This window comes from Anguilla rostrata, chromosome 16, assembly GCF_018555375.3.
Source record: "Anguilla rostrata isolate EN2019 chromosome 16, ASM1855537v3, whole genome shotgun sequence".
Taxonomy (NCBI): Eukaryota; Metazoa; Chordata; class Actinopteri; order Anguilliformes; family Anguillidae; genus Anguilla; species Anguilla rostrata.
The window spans coordinates 29,768,814-29,787,006 of NC_057948.1; the positions used below are offsets into that span (position 1 = coordinate 29,768,814).

At 50.5% G+C, this 18,193-nt stretch overlaps 1 protein-coding gene across 1 annotated transcript in view; it reads right to left on the reverse strand.

Moving 5' to 3' along the window:
* The window catches only part of LOC135242364 (RNA-binding Raly-like protein), a 69,169-nt gene extending 55,406 nt beyond the window's left edge, over positions 1 to 13,763 (reverse strand). Inside the window, exons 1-2 of the mRNA XM_064313403.1 lie at positions 13,493 to 13,763; positions 4,684 to 4,759 (exon numbers count right to left, since the gene is read on the reverse strand). Coding sequence (XP_064169473.1) covers positions 4,684 to 4,759; positions 13,493 to 13,529 — 113 coding nt within the window. The 5' untranslated portion in view covers positions 13,530 to 13,763. The remainder of the gene's footprint in view (positions 1 to 4,683; positions 4,760 to 13,492) is intronic.
* Between the last annotated feature and the right edge of the window lie 4,430 nt (positions 13,764 to 18,193).

Genomic DNA, 18,193 nt, shown 5'->3' on the forward strand with positions numbered 1-18,193 from the left:
GGTGTTCTCAGTGGGGGGGCCAGGTGTTCTCAGAGTCTCCTCCCAACTGTGCCACAGCCGCTGTGTTTTAAAGCCAGCATCAGGCTCACCATCGGGGGGGGGGGGGGGGGCGGGTAATGTTTTGAACCTTGTGCTCTGAAATTTTCACCTTTATTTTGAACTTTCCCTCGTGGATTTCCACCAACTGTCATCTGGAGTCATTGGGCACTTTACTGTCAAGCTGTTGGTTTTCAGAGCTTGAAATGACAAAGCTTTAGAGGACCTTCCTAATGTCTAATTCCCAAATACAGTTAAATGCAAAAGTCTTGGGACAGATACACAATAATTGTTGTTTTGGCTCTGTACTCAGCACATGGCATTTTAAATAAAACAATAAATATGAGGTTAAAGTGCAGACTGTCAGCTATTTTCATTCATACTGGGTGATCAGTGAAAGAATGTATGAATTTGTAAATCATCATTAGTTCTTGCACAAGAAAGCTAACAAAAGATTTAGAGTTTATTCTAGATGTAGAATTTGCATTTGGAGTCTGTTGCTGTTGTCTCTTAACATGAGAACCAAATAAGTATCAATGCCAGTAAAGCAGGCCATCATGAGGCTGAAAAATCAGAATAGTGATCAGAGACGTAGTCAAACCATTGTCTGATACATTGTTAGGAAGCAAGAACACAATGGTGAGCTCAGCAATAGCAAACAACTTGACAGACCATGGAAGACCACTGCAGTGGATGACCAAAGAATACTTTCAATTGTGAAGTAATGCCTCTTTCAATTGTGAAGAAAAACCTCTTTTCAAGAGGTTGAACAGCTCAACGATACTCTCAAGGATGTTGGCATAGATGTGACAAAGACTAAAACAAAGAGAAGACAATGACAGCATATCCACCAGATGAAAAGCACGGGTAAGCTTCAAGAACAGAGTGGCCAGGCTAGAGTTTGCTTTATAAAAAATAAAAAAATAATTTAAAAAAGTACATTAAAAACTTCAGGAACAAATTCTTTTTGGACAGATGAGACAAGTGTTAACCTCTACCAAAGTGATGGAAAGAGGAAAGAGTGGAGAAAGAAAAGAACTGCACATAATTCAAAGCAAACACGGCGAAAGTAGCGTTGTGGCTTAAGCTCGTCTGGCTGCCGCTGGAACTGGCTCACTTGTCTTTATTTATTATATAACTGCTGACGGCCGCAGCAGGATGAATTCTGAAATGTACAGAAACATCTCATCTGCTCAGATCCAACCCAAATGCCTCCAAGATTCACTGGAAGATGCTTCACCTTGCAGCAGGGCAATGAGCCCAAGCAATTGCTAAAAGCGAGCGAGGAGTTTTCAGTGCCAAGAACGTGAAATGTTCTTGACTGGCCAAATCAATCGCCAGTCCTGAATCCAATTGACCATGCCTTTCACTTGCTGAAGGCAAGGCTGACGGCAAAACACCCCAATAGCAAACAGAAACCGAAGATACAGTACAGGCCTGGCAGAGCATCATCAGGGAAGATACCTAGCGTCCACTGGTTTCAGACTTCAGGCAGTCATTGAATGGATAAGATTTGTAACCAAGTACAATATATGACAACTTTATTTCACATGTTAATTTGTCCAGTTACTTTTACTCTCCTAAAATGGGGGGACCAAATATTAAAAGGGCTGGAATTCCTACAAGGATCACCTGATACGGATGTAAATACCTTCACATTAAAAACCTTCACAGCCTGCACTTTAACTTCACATTTATTGTTTTTTTTTTTTCATATCTAATGTCCTGGAATACAGAGCCAAAACAACAACACTGTGTCACTGTCCCTACACGTATGCATTTAACCGTACACGGGAATTGGACTTTGCAAAGGTCCACTAAAGGTTGTGATTAAGCCCTGTAAACCAGCTGCTTGCTAATAATATGACCGAGGATTCCAGATGGCAGTCGGTGGAAATCGCCCAAATTGTACATAAAGACTTTATAGAACATAAGCTACGCTCGCTGCGTGTAACGCTCCCGCGGTGCGTTCGCCGGCTCCCTGCCTTAATAGAGCAGCATTCAGAGGAGCTTATCCGACGCTTGTTGTTTGTTGTTCGTGCGCCCTGAGCCCTGGTGATCTCTTAGGCCCGCGGCGCGTCTCGGGGGGGGGGTGCGTCAGTAGCACGGGGCAGCTGGGGCCCTGATTAAAACATACGCCTGTGCGACTGTTTGTTGGACCGCGGTGAAAAGCGGTGGCATCTGGTCCGCACGCCCTTTTGCTTTTTAAAAAAAAAAAAAAACAACAGAAAAAACAGCTGGGGCGCTCAAACTCCGTGAACCCTGTGATTGTGCGGAGGCTGCGCTGGGCCCTGTTTCTTGTCGAGTGAAATAATATCTCTTTTTCCCTCACATTAGACGCTTATTTGTTCACACATCCTGATGGTCTTTTTTCCGGAAGAAAAACCTGGTCTTCCAGAAGCTGAAACTCGCAAAAAAAACAGAACGGATCAGTGGCCTGCAGTGGCCCGCGAGACAACCTCTCCGGGGTTTTTTTTATCCTGTCATCCGCGAGCCGAGACCGTGCGCATCTGAGACCGACCGTGGGGGGGGGGGGGCAGGGCCCCTCCCACATAAATCAGGAACAGCTCCTCCGCTGTTGACTCGTTGTATCGCTTGATAATCCCCAGCAGGGACAGTCGGCCGGGGTCTCTGGAGAGCATCCAGCATATGCAAACCTTGCCACCCTCACCTCTGGGGTCACGACAGCTGAGCCACCGAGACCGCGGAGCGGGAGTGTTTGCGCAGGCATTCCTCTCCGACAGCGATCAGCCGTACGGTAAACACCGGCTCTGTCATACGGGTGGATGAAGTACACTGAAACTGAGGGCCAGTACTACTACTGCTTCTACACACACACACACACACACACACACACAAATCTGAAATTACATTTACAAACATGAATCTGCTGAAGAGTCTCTAGCTGTCTCAAAAAAAAATGACTGACTGTCTGTTCCCTTAAAATATCCCAGCCAGCCGCTGTGTTTCTGTCTGCACCGGCTTCTGATCAGCCAGTCCGGCGTAGAGTGTGTGCTCTCCCAGCTACAGGAGAGAGAGAGAGAGAGAGAGAGAGAGAGCGCTCACCGCTCACGGTCTGCGCTTCTCTTTCAAGTTTCCGGTGCAGCGTGAGCAAAGGAAGGGAAGAACAGAGAAGAGTGGAGGACAGGAGACAAGAGAGAGAGAGAGAGCGAGAGAGAGAGAGCCATTAAAGGGAGGAGGGCAGAAGAAAGGGAAGGAAGAGGAAATGGGGAGGGGGGCGGAGGGAGGAAGAGAATGCAACAGGACAGGGGAAAAGGAGAAAATAAATACAGAAGAGCGCGGCAGATAAGAGAGAGCAGGAGGGGAGGAAATATAGCGCGCCGGCAGACGAACCGCACGCCCCTCCGCCGAGCCTCTCTGTCTGAGGCGAGGCCGCGGTGGAGAAGAGCGTAATCTTCTCCATCACCGTGATTTATTCTCCGCAGCTGAGCCAAGCAGCAGCTGGGTCAATTATCATGACAACGGGGATGTACTCAGAGATTCCCCCCACCCCTCCTCACCCCCCCACCGGCGAAACGGAGGTCAAGAGAGATTAAAGAGTATTTCATTAAAGTGGGGATTTGGAGTGTGCAGGTGCGCGTTCAGCGTCGTAGCCGCAGTGTCTGCAGAAGAAAGGCTAAGCGTGTGTCTTTCCTTTGATTAGGAGCCTGCCACGCACTGTGTCGGCTGTGCTTGAGTGGAAGGTTTTTTTTTTTGTTGTTTTTTTTTTTTGCGTAATTGTAATTGTGCAATTGCCTGAAGATGGGAGTGGTACTGTGCCAGCCGGTGCCAGTACCAGCGATGATGTGTCCTGGGCTCAGGAAACTATAATTAGAGCTGACTGTCCCGTTCAGCGCTCGCCCAGAGCTCCCACATTCTCCAAATGCCGAAGGACCACTGAGCCATTTAAAAATGTACCCTTAGCTAACAGCATATGCTCATACACAGATTTTCACATGCGCGCAAAAACATGCATGAGCATATACATGTACACACACATTCACTCACACACACCCACACACACACACACACACACACACACCAAATAGGCTCCATACAAGAAAACAACCCATCATATAAAGCTATGACCCCACCATGTCCCCCATAATCAGAACCCAGAGTAGTCCAGGATGTGGGCTATTAATGAGAGACCAGGGAGACACATGGGTCACAATAAATGCTAGTTATGGTCTGGGTGGGTACAGATGTCTACTGCAATTTGCAACATCTGCACACTGAGCCTAGTTGTTGGGAAAATTATCTCATCCCTTAGGAACCAGTCGTGCCGGTTCCTCCATCTCTGGGGGATAAAATAATGAATAAGTGAACCAAGCTGGAATGCAAAGCACTTGCGATACAAGGGAACACAGCCCAAAATGTCCAGGGTGCTCTGGTTTTTTGAAGGTGGAGAAACTCTGACATTTTCTAGCTTTCCTCCTAGTTTTAGAAAAATCGGAAACCATTGGAGGGAGAATCCTTGAGCTGAGATCTCTAGGAGACAAACAAAGAGGGCAGTCCGTGGAGTCGGACACAGACTGGCGATGCGGAGGAGAAGGAATAAGGGCCGGCGTGTGTGTGTGTGTGTGTGTGTGTGTGTGTGTGTGCTTGCTGTCTGTTGTGTGGGCATAGAAACGGGCAGGGACTCACCCGTACACGGCACTGCCGGATCTCTTGGGTCCTGCCTTGGGGCGGCCTGATTTCAGCTCTCCGGTCATGCTTATGTCTGCGACAGAACAGAACTGCACTCAACACAGGCAGTGGCACTCAACAGACAACAGCCAGCAACCAGAGGCTGGCAACAGACTCCAGACTCCAGACTCCAGACTCCAGACTCCAGACTCCAGACTCCACACTCCAGACTCCAGACTCCACACTCCACACTCCACACTCCACACTCCACACTCCACACTCCACACTCCACACTCCACACTCCACACTCCACACTCCACACTCCAACACTCCAACACTCCAACACTCCAACACTCCATACTCCACACTCCAGCCTCTGGTTGACTGAAGAAAGGAGCCCCTCAGCTCAAATAAAGCAACCGTTCGCACCCAGGGTTTTGACAGCGTCCCTCATCCTAATCCATTCAGTCAGTTTAAACTCATTAGGAGAGTTTGTGTCTGGAAACAATTCCCAGATGAGTCTAAACTTGTTGGGGGCAATTTCCTGCCTTTGTTCTGTGTAGCAATGCAAAAACACTGTACCCTCCCCCAAAAGAGGGGGGAAAAAAAGCAAAAGACTATCATGGCCAATTAAAACATTTCATCACTTGTTCAGGTCTGAAATAGTACTGATCAAACAAGTATACAATTTAGCAGTTTGACTGGCCAAAAAAAAAAAAAGAAAACAGGATTGCAGAACAATGGTAACATTTCAGCACATTTCATCAGATGGGTACACAAAGGATGCTTTCCCTAACCGAACTTTCTAAGACACTTCCATAAAGACGCAGGAGTTGGGGGATGGACTGTGACCATTGAGAACGTGCTATGCCGTGCTGGACCGGGACCTGCGGAGTGGTGCATTAGTATGAGGGGTTTGTAATGAGTGGGAACCTTTGAAGCGTGATCTCCCCCGCCCCCATTGCCCCCCCCCCCCCCGAACTCCACCTCCCCAACCTCCCCGCTCTGACAGGACAGGCTGACAGTGCTGCCTGGCTGTCTAGCAGAGGCCACGCCCCCCTGCAGGTGAGGTCACAGACTCTGGCTGATCTCCTCTGCGGTTTGATGCCAGGGACCCCAGCGGGGGCGGGGGAGATGGACAGCCGGGCACCGCAGGCAGCCGGAGACGGCCTGACCCCACCCCCTCCCCCCCCCACCACCCCTCCCCCACACAGCCCTGGAATCACACGCTCAGACAGCAGGGCCAGATAAATGAAGTGCTTTGCTGTCTAATTGCCCTCCATCTGCCACTGTGAAATTAATTGCTTCTCATTCCTGCGCTCAATTCAGCTCAGGATCTGAAAAGCCCAATTTCCATCAACACCCCCTTCAGCCTGCACCTGTACCTCCCCCACTCAAACCAAACACCTCGACCAGACCCCCCCCTCTCTCTCTATCACACACACACAGATGTGCACACGCACATACACGAGCCCACACACACACACACGCAGACACACACACAAACTCACACACACACACCCATACACACACACACACACACACACACACACACACTCACACTCACAGCCTGCCTGTCAGAATGTGTGAGCCTGGCCGAGCTCCCCTGGAGCAGCTGTGACCCTAATGGAGCCTCATCCGAATTCAGCCTCCAGTCCCACCTGACAGGCACTGCATCTCTTCATTTTACCCACATTTCAGACTCCCAATTATTCAGGGTCCGTAAAAAATCATGAGCTACAGCACCCCGATGGGTTAAACAACATCACCATGACGATAGCACGCCAAGAACAAATCAGAGCGAGTTCTGGTTCGGGCTTTAAGTGCAGACCCTCTGAGACCCTGAGAGGTGTGGGAAAGGGGTCACGCCGTCCTCCTCCCTCCCGAACCGGTCTGCACCCGGCCTGCCCCTGTTGACCTGAGCGTGTGCCTTTTCCCCGCCCCCGCCCCGTTTGCTCGTTAAGGTCCTTCCAAGGCCCTTGGATCTCGCGTGGGAGGCCACGCAGCCTGCCTGCCCCCCCCGCGGCCGATTCGTGCTTCGCTGCGGCTCCTCCTCCTCCTCCTCCTCCTCCTCCTCGTCCCCGCGGCTCTGCCACGGAGCTCCTCGCGCATGCTAATGAGCGCTCGGTCGGGCTGGGAGGGAGCGGTAATTATGATGCTCGCTCGCTCGCTGCTCACCTGAGCAGCGAGCAGAGGGGACGGTGGGGGACTGGGAGATGAGCTCGGCTTGCGCAAAAAAAAAAAAAAAAAAAAACAGTGGCAGGAGGCCAGGGGGGGACACAGACGATTTCAACATGGGAGGGGCGCGCCCCCCCCCCAGGCCTCCTCCCAAGCCCTCTTTTGCGGCGACAAATTTATGGATTTTGGCGGAGCAGCGGGGGGGGGGCAGATCGATCAGTCGAGGCCTTGCCACGTCAAGGAAAAGTCGACCCGGCCGCGGCTGTTTCCGGATTTAAAAAAAGGAACTTTGAGGGGAAGCAGCCATCGACCTCTATGGTGAAGTGCACCGATCACGCTCTCCACCAATGAAAACCCATCCCTGCTGGCGTGGCCGCCGTTTCCACGGAGAGCAGCACTGTGTGTGCACAGGCACATGGGGTCTCCGGGGGTAATCGTGTAAAGTGAGCGTTTGACACAATTCCCCACATCTGCACAGAGCCCGCCATGCGTACACATTTATGGGCAGGACCCTGTTTTTTTTGTTTTTTGGTGTTTTTCGGGGACAAGGATTGCCGTCCTCCGGGGCACATAAATCAGATCGAAGCCCCTCGGAACGGGCGGCTAACGGAACCTCCCCCTCTTTAGCTCTCCTTTCACCTCCAGCCCAACGGTCCTGTGCGCAGACACGCTCCTCGCTAACCTCACAGGAGGCTCGCGCAGTTCATTCGCTCGCCGTGAGCGCTTGCAGGCGGGGCCTTGTCCGGGGGGGGGGGGGGGGGGGTCGGAAGGGGGAGGAAGGTCGAGGAAGGCATTTCATGTGTCATTTCCACTAATCCCTCTGTCTCATTCTGAAGGAAAATCATAGCCATTATGAGGAAAATGCGAACATTTTTTTTTCTTAAGTAAAGAAAGAGTAGAATGCGCAGGCAGCATTCAAATTAGCGCAGGTTTGCTAACAGAACAATAGAGCTGCAGGCTCGCCGGGCTGAGAGGCTAAGGGAACGTGTTAAATTTGTTCGGCTAATCTACTGCGCTATAAAACCATTACAGGAGAGGGGCCGCTGCACCCCGCCATCCCGAACAAGCGAAGTTTGCGCCCGTGGGACGCGATTTCTGACGTTCGGTAAACACAATACGATGCGATACAATTAGCATTTACTCCGGGATCTCCGCGCGAAAAAACCCTCCAGGGTGCCGTGCCGCGATAAACTCCTTCCAATAAAAGGAAAAGCTATCGGCTTTTAGTTTGGGGATGGAATTACAAGGGTGCCAATGCTTTAAAATAAAAGCCACCCGGTTTCCTTTTTTCGACTCCTTCAACGACTTTTTCGATGTCATTCAACGCGATGGGGTTACTCAGCCGTCCATTAGCAGCTCGTGCTGAAAAGGCTGCAAAAAAGGTAACAGCTCCACCTGTGTGTGTAAACAGCTTTACGGTCATGAGTGTGAATGTGCAGGGAAATGGTTGCATAAGCCTGTGAGTGGGGGCGGGGTCAGGAGGTGGGGGGGTTGGGGGGGGGGGGTTTGAAGGGGAGGACCAGCAGCCACACAAACCCAAATTCTCCTCACTTTCACACACACCTGTCAGCTCACCTGCAGGCTCTCTGAGCATTAAGTGCTGCAGCCCTTTATGCATCTGACAATAAACTCTCACAAACACAAACACACAGACACATGTACACACACAGATGTGTACACACACACACGCACGTATATACACACACACACACACAGGTACACACGCACAAACACACACACACCAGTACATGTGTAAAAACACACACACACACACACACACACAGGCACACCTACACAGGCACAAACACACACACACACACACACACAAACACACACACAGGCACACCTACACAGGCACAAATGCACACACACACACACACACACAGACACATGTACACACACACGCACGTATATACACACGCACGCGCACACACACATACACACACACACAGGTACACACGCACAAACACACACACACCAGTACATGTGTAAAAACACACACACACACACACACAGGCACACCTACACAGGCACAAACACACACACACACACACACACACATACACACACAGGCACACCTACACAGGCACAAACGCACACACACACACACACACACAGAAAGGCACAGAGACGTGTACCCTCCCACACTCCCCACACAATCAGCACCAGTCAGGCTGAGTGTTGAGGAGCTATGCTTACACCAGACCAGGGGACAGTCATTTCCACAGCAAAACAACCAAATGAGACGAACCAGGGCCCAGAGCAAATTAGTCACTGCGGCACGGGGACAGGCCTGCATCCCAATTAGCAGGGCGGCGGAAAACCCAGATAAGTGACCCGGCTCTCCGTTGCCTTGTCAATATAACAATGTACAAACTCAGGCTGCCGCCGTACAGTCAGTGCAGTTGTGTGAGGTCGAAGGCTGGCAGCTGACATTAGGCTTCGGGAGACTATTACTGCTCTCTCACATCGTGTTAACAAGACCCGAGGGGGGGGCGCCCGCGCCTCCTCCTCTCACCGTGTTTACCCCTGCCGCCCGGCTGCCACCCGCTGTCTTAATCCAGCGGTTTTGGGGCGCGAGATTAGCGTGGATGCACCCCAACCCCCAAAAGAAAAAAAAAAAACACTCAGAGATGTGCGCCAAATGTCTAGGGTTCCAGTTTATTCATAAATTCATGACAGAATACTCATAAATCTCTGGAGCCCATCCCAGGTACAATGGGGGGGGGGGAGGGGGGGGAGAAAGGCACTCAGTGCCATCTGCACCTAGCAATATTCTGAGGATTACGGCACAAATCTCTGGGAAACGCAGTACTGTTAGTCCACCCCTAACTACAGACACCAAAAATAATTTCCATTTTGTTTGTGTGCCAGACCCAAGTCTGAGAAATATATGTCTCTCTCATTCAGAGCTAGAGAACAAGGCAAAATCTTTTTAATGTTAAATACAATTTAAAGTGTGTCTGTCTGTGTGTGTGTGAAGGGGGGGGCGGAGGGTGGAAGAAGGAGGGGATTTAAAGCCATTTAAAAAAGGCTTGTCATTTTCACATATTTCAAGAGAAATGAGATGAATTACAAATCTCCTGCTCAGCGGCGGGCGAGCGGATCCCTGCACGGGGGGGGGGGGGGTCGTGCGTTTCTTGGCAAAACCCGCACAGCGGAAACAGCAGCCGCACACATCAAAATAAGTCTGGCGCCCGGACGCGGCGACGGGGGGAAGAAAGGCACCGTTCGTCGAGGACGGCGTAAAAGCACGCCGTAATTGAAATGTTTGTTGCCCGTTTAGCGGCGGGCTTTATGAATACCCCCGCCATCTGTTTGCCGGTCGGTTGCTTTTAATTTGCCGGAGCCTTCGGAGATCAATACCGTTTGTCAGGTCGCCCGCGTGCTCCGGAGTTCGCTCGCGAGATAATTACGCGTCGTCGGCCGGGTAATTGTGGCCGTTTACCTCAAACTGCCGTGTAATACCTAGCCGAGCGCCGCGCCGCGGCGAGGGAAGGGCGGGGACAGGGGAGGGACGGGGGGCGCTTATTATATTTTTGGAAAAACAATCGCATTATTGCGAGATTAGCGAGGAGCCCGGGCGCACTGTAAACAGGCGGCTGATTCGCCGGTTTGGTAAAACCGTCGCGGTTCTGCGCCCGGCTTTTGGAAAACGCCAGCGCGTATCCCCCTGATCTTCGATTTGATTGGCTCCTGTAGATCGATGTTCTTCCGCAGGGGTTCTTCTCCCGGTCACGCGCTCATCTTATCTTATCTCGCCGCGTGACGGACCGAGCGGGGTTTTTTTCTCGTTTCCGCGGCCGAGAAATCGGCGGTTCTGTCGAACGCGCCGCCGCGTGCGAGCTCTGCGGCGTGGCCCAGGGTCAATGGCGGCCTCGCCGATGGGACGGACGGCCTGAGAGGTCCAGCGGAGAGGCGCTCGCTCAGCGGGGAGAGCTAACGGTAAAAACCCGTCATTCGCCATCGTGGATCACGGCGGCGCTTCACAGCACGGATGGGTCCTTACAAAGAGACCGCTTTACTGCAAACCCACCACCAGGGGTCCCTCACCTGAAGTAGGCTGCAAGGCATGCGATCGGACAGTGGCACCCACAGGGGGCAGAAGAGTACCCACCAAGACTGGTGACTGCTGTCTTATAGTAGCGGGTGGCGGGGTCGAGACCCACCTCGGCCGCAATTCTAGCTACGTCTCAAGCGCAACCCTATCACCCTCCCCCCCGCCCCCCCCCCCCCCCTTGTGGAAACGCCCCCCTCAATCTCAGGCGCTGCTCGGCGAGGCTACAGCAGCCTGGAGAGCGAGCTGCAGGGATGGAGCAGCAACAATCTGAGCGGTCAAATTCACAAGGAACCAAGAAAACAGACTGCTACCCACCCCTCCCCTCCCCTCCCCTCCACCCTGTCACCCCCACCTCACCCCCCCCACCTCCTGTGGAACTCCATTAAAACCTGCTGAGACACCAGCAGTTCACTGACGTTGTTCCTCTGCCCACTAACTGCACTTGTTTCTCTTCCAGAAATCACAATTAAATTCGTATTTAAGGTACAAGCTAGAAAAGGCTTTGATATGAAGGGGAAAAAAAAAAACTTAGTAACAGTAATTCCTTTAGAGACCAAAACAATAATTGCTGAATGAAATGAAATGGAATAGAATGAAACTACTCAGAAAATTTTATGCAAATTTCTTTAAAAATGTTTGCTACCCAGACACACTCAAAAGGTCCATTTAAAATCACGGCAGCTGAACGCTCCAGCTGAACATTTTCGTTTGCACGATACAAAAAAGAATTAAAGAAGCGTGAATAAATTGCAAATAACAGCACGAAGCGAAATGCATAAAGAAACAAAACATCCTGCCACTCTGGGTTTACCCTCGGCACCATCGGTCCTGACAGCGATAATCACCAGCTTCAATTTCAATGATCACAGCAGTGACCTCGACGTGGGCCCGGTTCTGTTGGGACGGGCTACAGAAATGACCCTCTCTCTACAGGGAGGTAGCTAAGCAACCCTTCACGCTCTCTCCCTCCTAGGTGGTGGGTCAGGACTCCTCTGTGTCTGAGTTTGTTGGGGCACATCGCACCCAAACCGCTCTAGAAGCTCTTGAGATCTGCTGTATCCTCTGCAAGATCCTGCTACACATTGGCCCACTATGCTGCAGGAAGAGGAGAGGAAAGGAGTAAACCGTCCTGCCCACCTGCCCAGCCACGCATGCCCACCCTCAGAGGGTACTGCCCCCCCCACCCCACCCCCGGTGACATGCCCAGCCTGTTTGGCGCCCATGGGGTGGTATATGAGCTGACCAGCAGGGTGGGACCCTGCCCCGGTGACACCCGGCTGTCTGCGCTACCCTGGGTGGGGCGGGTGGGAGGGAAGGGAGGGTGGGCGGGGGGGAGGGGGGCATCCCCGCTGTGTGGGGGGGGGAGGGAGGGGGGGGGGCATCCCGCTGTGTGGAGGGGGGGGGGGGGCAGAGGGAGGGGCATCCCTGCTGAGTGGCAGCCACAGAGTCGCCCTGGATTCAGCGTCACATCGGTGCCATTCCTGAGGATGTCACACACTTAACTGGCTTCTTCAACCGCCACCCCAGCCCTCAATGAATCATCACACAAGCACTCATACACACACACAGGCATGCACACACAACACACACATACATGCACGCACACACACACACACGCACTCACACACACACACACACACACAGGCATGCATACACACACACACACACGCATACACACACACACACACACACACACACACACACACACACACACACACACGCACTCATACACACACACACACACACACACACAGGCATGCACACACACACACACACGCATACACACACACACACACACGCAGGCATGCACACACACACACACACATACAGGCATGCACGCACACACACACACACACGCACTCACACACACACACACACACACACAACACACACAGGCATGCATACACACACACACACACGCATACACACACACACACACACACACACACACACACACACACGCAGGCATGCACACACACACACGCATACACACACACACACACACACACACACACACGCAGGCACACACACACACACACACACATACACATGCAGGCATGCACGCACACACAGACACACACACACACCCACACACGCACACTCAAACACACACACACACACATTCGCACAAACAGACCCACGCACACATACACACAGACACACACATGCACATGCACATGCACACACACACAAGCATGTGCACACACACACTCACACGCGCGCACACACTCACACTCACAAACACACACATACGCACGCGTCCGCTCACACTCACACGCACACACAAACACACACGCTCACTCCTCCTCTCTGTTGGCTGCCTGCCCCTCTCCAAGTGTGTGCAACACAGCTGCCACCGGGAGTAAACAGTGGAGTTTTTGCCACCTCTGCTCATGATTCGGCTGCCCCCCCCCCTCGCCCCCCCCACTCCGTCCCCGAGCAACTGCAGGCCAGCCGCTGGTGTGAACTGGGGACGCCTGCCGCTGCCTGCCTGCCTGGCTTTTTTTGGACCCACAAAGACGATGACAGTGCGGAGAGAGAGAGAGAGGGAGGAAGAGAAACAGGGCGAGCACGCCCCGGCATACTCACGTCTCGGGCTGCGATGTTCGCTCTTAAACAGGGTCATAGCAGGGACGGGAGGCGGCGGGAGGAGGCGGCGGGGCGGCAGCGAACCGAAAGCAGGAAATGGCCGGGGATCCTTTTCCTGGTTTTTTTTCTTTTTCTCTCTCTCTCTCTGCTTCTCCGTCTGCCTGTTCGCCTCTGGCTTCCGCTGCGCCCGCTCTGAAAGCCGTCCGCTCCGTTACTACTGAATCAATGACGGCGCTCAGAGAACTGTACCGGCAGGCCGTACCATCTCCCGCACTGCAGTGGGGGTGGGGAGGGGGGGGAACCGGGCCATCCCATTGTATGACGAGCAGGCAGGGGTGGGAAAGAGAGAGTGGGAGGAGGAGGAGGAGGAGGGCGAGGGAAGTGAACTGTGCAGCTGGCTTTGCTTCAGGAGTCGGACTCGCTACGAGACTCGAAGCGCGAGGAATTCAGAGCACAGAAAGGCCGCCACAGAGGAGCGGGGGACATTCCACCCTGACGGTCTGGAGGGGGGAGGTGCGAGCAACAAGAGCACGGGAGAGGCTCACCTTCAAATTCTCTCATTCCCACAAACAAGAGAGAAGGGTCCTTGGTGCAGGCAATAGTCAAAAATAAATAAATAAATACATAATAATAATGATAATAATAACAACAACAACAACAATAATAATAATAATAATAATAATAATAATAACAATACTCATAATACTAATAACAATCATCATAATAATTATTTTAAAATGGCCAGCCATCCCCTGCCAAAACTAACAGATCACAGCATAAAAACCAAGATACAAGTAATTCTCTGCTATGAAGTAATGACCTATGTGGCATTTCTTTTTTTAACTTTTGTAACAATATTAAAGGAGACCAAGGAAATGAGCAAAGTAAAACAAATGCGCCAGCCAAACGGCATCGTTTTGAAGCTTAATGGTTGAGACAAACACATCAGCCTTAATCTATGTGAAGCTTATAAGCTCGTGCAGAGAGAAAATAAGCCTCCCTTTTGTTGAGAGAGAGACATTAATTAAGGCTTATCTTAGGCAAAGAAGCGTTTTACAGCGGTACTAATGAAAACAGGAGAAAAGAGGAGCCTTCATCCTGCCCACCAGCCACGCTGCTCAGTCAATGTCAATCTCTCATCCTTGCACTTTCCATAAATCAAAAAGACCTTCAAATCTTTTGTAACCACCAGGAAATTGGAAAAGGCCCCAGCGTGAATCGCAGCTGGTCACATGACCCCCCCCATTCTGCAATATTAATCCAAATAAAGAAAGGCGCGTTATGAATTGGAAGAAGTGACCACACACACACACGCACACACGCACTCACAGATCTCTCACTCCTGAGTAATTAAGTGGGAAGATAAAGAGATTGCAGGCAGGTATTCAGGACTTCACTCAAGTTAACCAAGGTTAATTAACTACGCGTTCAAAGGGGGAGGAAAAACGTACTTGGCAGCGTAATGCTGCACAACAACAAAACAAAAAAACAATGCCTGCGTGAAGGAATATTACCTTTCTCAGAAAGATTCATTAAATAGAAAAACCTGTTTTATACTGTATGTCCTTTAATCTTCAGTTTATACACACACACACGCACACAGACACAAAATCACACACACACACACACACAGTGGCCACATTATTAGGTACACCTATCTAGTACCGAGTAGGACACCCTTTTGTCTCTAGAATAGCTGGAAACATTCCTTAGTGACTTTGCTCCATTATGGCTCAATAATACCATGTAGTCCCTGCAAATTTTTCAGATTAAGATCTGGGGACAGCGCAGGCCATTGGAGTAAACCGAAGTTACAGTCACGTTTGTGGAATCAGCCTGAGATGAAGCTTTGTGACACGGCGCATTGTCCTGCTGGAAGTGTACATTTTAAAAAGGGCAGACTGTGGCCATAAAGGGATGCACATGGGCAGCAACAGTGCTTAGGTATGCTGTGGCATTCAAACGATGCTCAGTTGGCATTAAGGGGCCCGATGTGTCCCCAGAAAAAATTCCCTGCACCATTACACGACCAGCCTGCGCTGTTGACATAAGGCAGGATGGATCCATGAATCTGTGCTGTTTACACCAAATTCTGACCCGACCATCTGCACCTCATCAAGCAGAAATCGAGATTCGTCAGACGAGGTGACGTTTTTCCAATCTGCAGTCATCCAGGCGATCACGTGCTCACAGTAGCCTCATCTTCGTTGTAGAGCTAAACTGGGGGGAAAAAAAGCAAACAAACAAAAAAAAAAACAAGAAAGAAAGAAATGGCACACAGAGTACGGTCCATTACCCACAGGCTTCCAGACCAGTAATCAGCTTAATTAATCTGACTGAGCAATCAGGCGCTCAGGTAGAACAGCAAGCAGACGAGCACCCCCAGGAGCCCCCCAGGAGCGCCTGGTTACTCCAGTTTGTAAAATATTCACACCGCGTTCGCTCTGAGAAACCGAGGCTCGCCGTTTTCCTTGATTAGAGGAATTCCGCCCGGTTCCTTCCGTGGAGGACGTTCCAGCATTCCGCGCTGCCCCGCCCTGCTCCCGCCCCCCCCCCCCACCCCCCCACCACAACCACCACCCCCCACCCGCACTCCGGAACACTCAGAGGGCGATTCTCAGAAAGCACTGCAGTTAAACCAAAAGGAAAATCAATGAGGTGGGAATTATTAATAAGGCCTATCCTCCACTCTGAAAGAGTCATCATGCTCATTGTAATTACCACGGGCATTGGGAAACTGCACTCTGATAATATAGCATACTGACAAAACCCCTTTATCATTACACAAGCAGACCGTAGCACCATCTAAATTACACTTTAACTAAAGAACTGTTCCATACGTTTTTTTTTTTTTTCCCTATTTCAATATTGTTCAATATTTTTTTTCATACAAAGGTTATTCCCAAATATCCAATCTGATAAATACAATAATTAAATTTGCAAAACAAGAAATGTTTGGACGCCACATTTTCTTGGCACCTGTGCACACATTTCTCTTTTAAAAAACCAACGTTGAAATATTTAAATAATAATGTAACCACTAAAAACGTTTAGTACACACAATTCCAAGCAACAAGAATAGCACATATTTGAAAATAATCGAAAAAAGGGGGGAAAGAATGCCGTGTGCTTTTGAGAAATCACAGACTGCGACAAACAAACAAACAATAGATGAGAAGCACGGACCCATGTGTGCAATCCGTCTTAATTTAGCAGAAATGATTCGCCGTTCCGATTGTTCTCCGTGGATCACGGCATTCCGTGCTCCTTCGTCGTCTGAGAACAGTCAAAACATTCTTTGAGAAGGGATCTCGCTGATGACAGCGCAGATGAGCACACCCTCAGTACCTTGCCGTTCGCTATCAGCCTTTTGTTGACGTGATCCAGAGCTTCGGGATCCAATTAACAAACAAGCAAGAGTCATTTTTCTGCACGTCAAACACATGGCGCTTTCAAAAGCTCTTTCTTTCTTTTTTTTTTTTTCACCGACAGCCATCACATTAGTACCCTGCTCTGCCGTGCTCTTTATCCACGAAGGCTTTAAAATGAACGTCTGCCGTCTCAAGGAATTCGCTGTGACATCATTCTGCGCACGGCCAAAGTTCCGACAGGCCAAATCCAATCCAAACACACCTGACAGTGGAATTAAATTGGAGGGAACAGGGCTATTCAGCTGGAACCTTCATCTGTAAATCCGCCAGGTGCATTCTTCTTACACCGCGTTTATTGAAGAAGAAGGAAGGATATTTGTCAGTAAGAAGCAACTTGTGAGGTCTGGAAGGGAGGGGTGAGGGTAGTTTTCGGGTTGTGACGGGCCAGCCTGAAAACTCAAGCACAGGGAGTGGGAGGGGTGGGAAGAAGGGGGGGGGGCTGCTTGGTCTAAAGGCATCCATTCTCATCAGCCAGGAAACCAGCTCCAATCCGGGCTGCTGTCAACAGGCAGCCTGCCAGTCCCCCTCCCCCAGTGGGCCCAAGCATTGGCCAGCAGAGGCTTGCACACATACATAAACACAAATACACAGACACACATACACACACACACACACTCCCATTCAGACGCACACACATACACACACACACACACACACCACGGCACACACGCCAACACACAGACATACACACACACCCCCGTCTCACACGCACCCATACATCCACACACATACCTCGGCACACACACCCGCACACACACCCCAGCACACACACACACACACACACACATGCACGCACATCGAGTGTTCACAGAGGTATTACTCCTTCTTGACATATTAATCTTCTCTTTAAATGCACCACTGCACCACACTATAGCACATGCTTTACGGGCAACCAAGAGCTCATTCATTATCATTGCCAGCCTTTTTCTTTTAATTCTCCTTTTTTTCTCCCCAACATTTTCTGCCCGAGACATTCGGCAAAAGAAACCAAATTACCTCCAAGGCCGAGTCCAAGATCACCCAATTCAAGAGAACAGTTTATTTATTCCAACTCTCCTATTACTATTACTGCCTTTATTTAATCTTCATTTTTGTCTTTTTTTTTCTCTCCTACCATACATCAATTTGCAGTGAAGGAAGGAACACCACTTTGTGAGAGAGTACTGGCACCAAAGGGGAGACATTTTTCCAACTACCTGGCCATAAACCAACCACAGAGCCGTGACTTATGCCAAGGGAGTGTCAGATTAAATAAAACAGCACAGGCTGT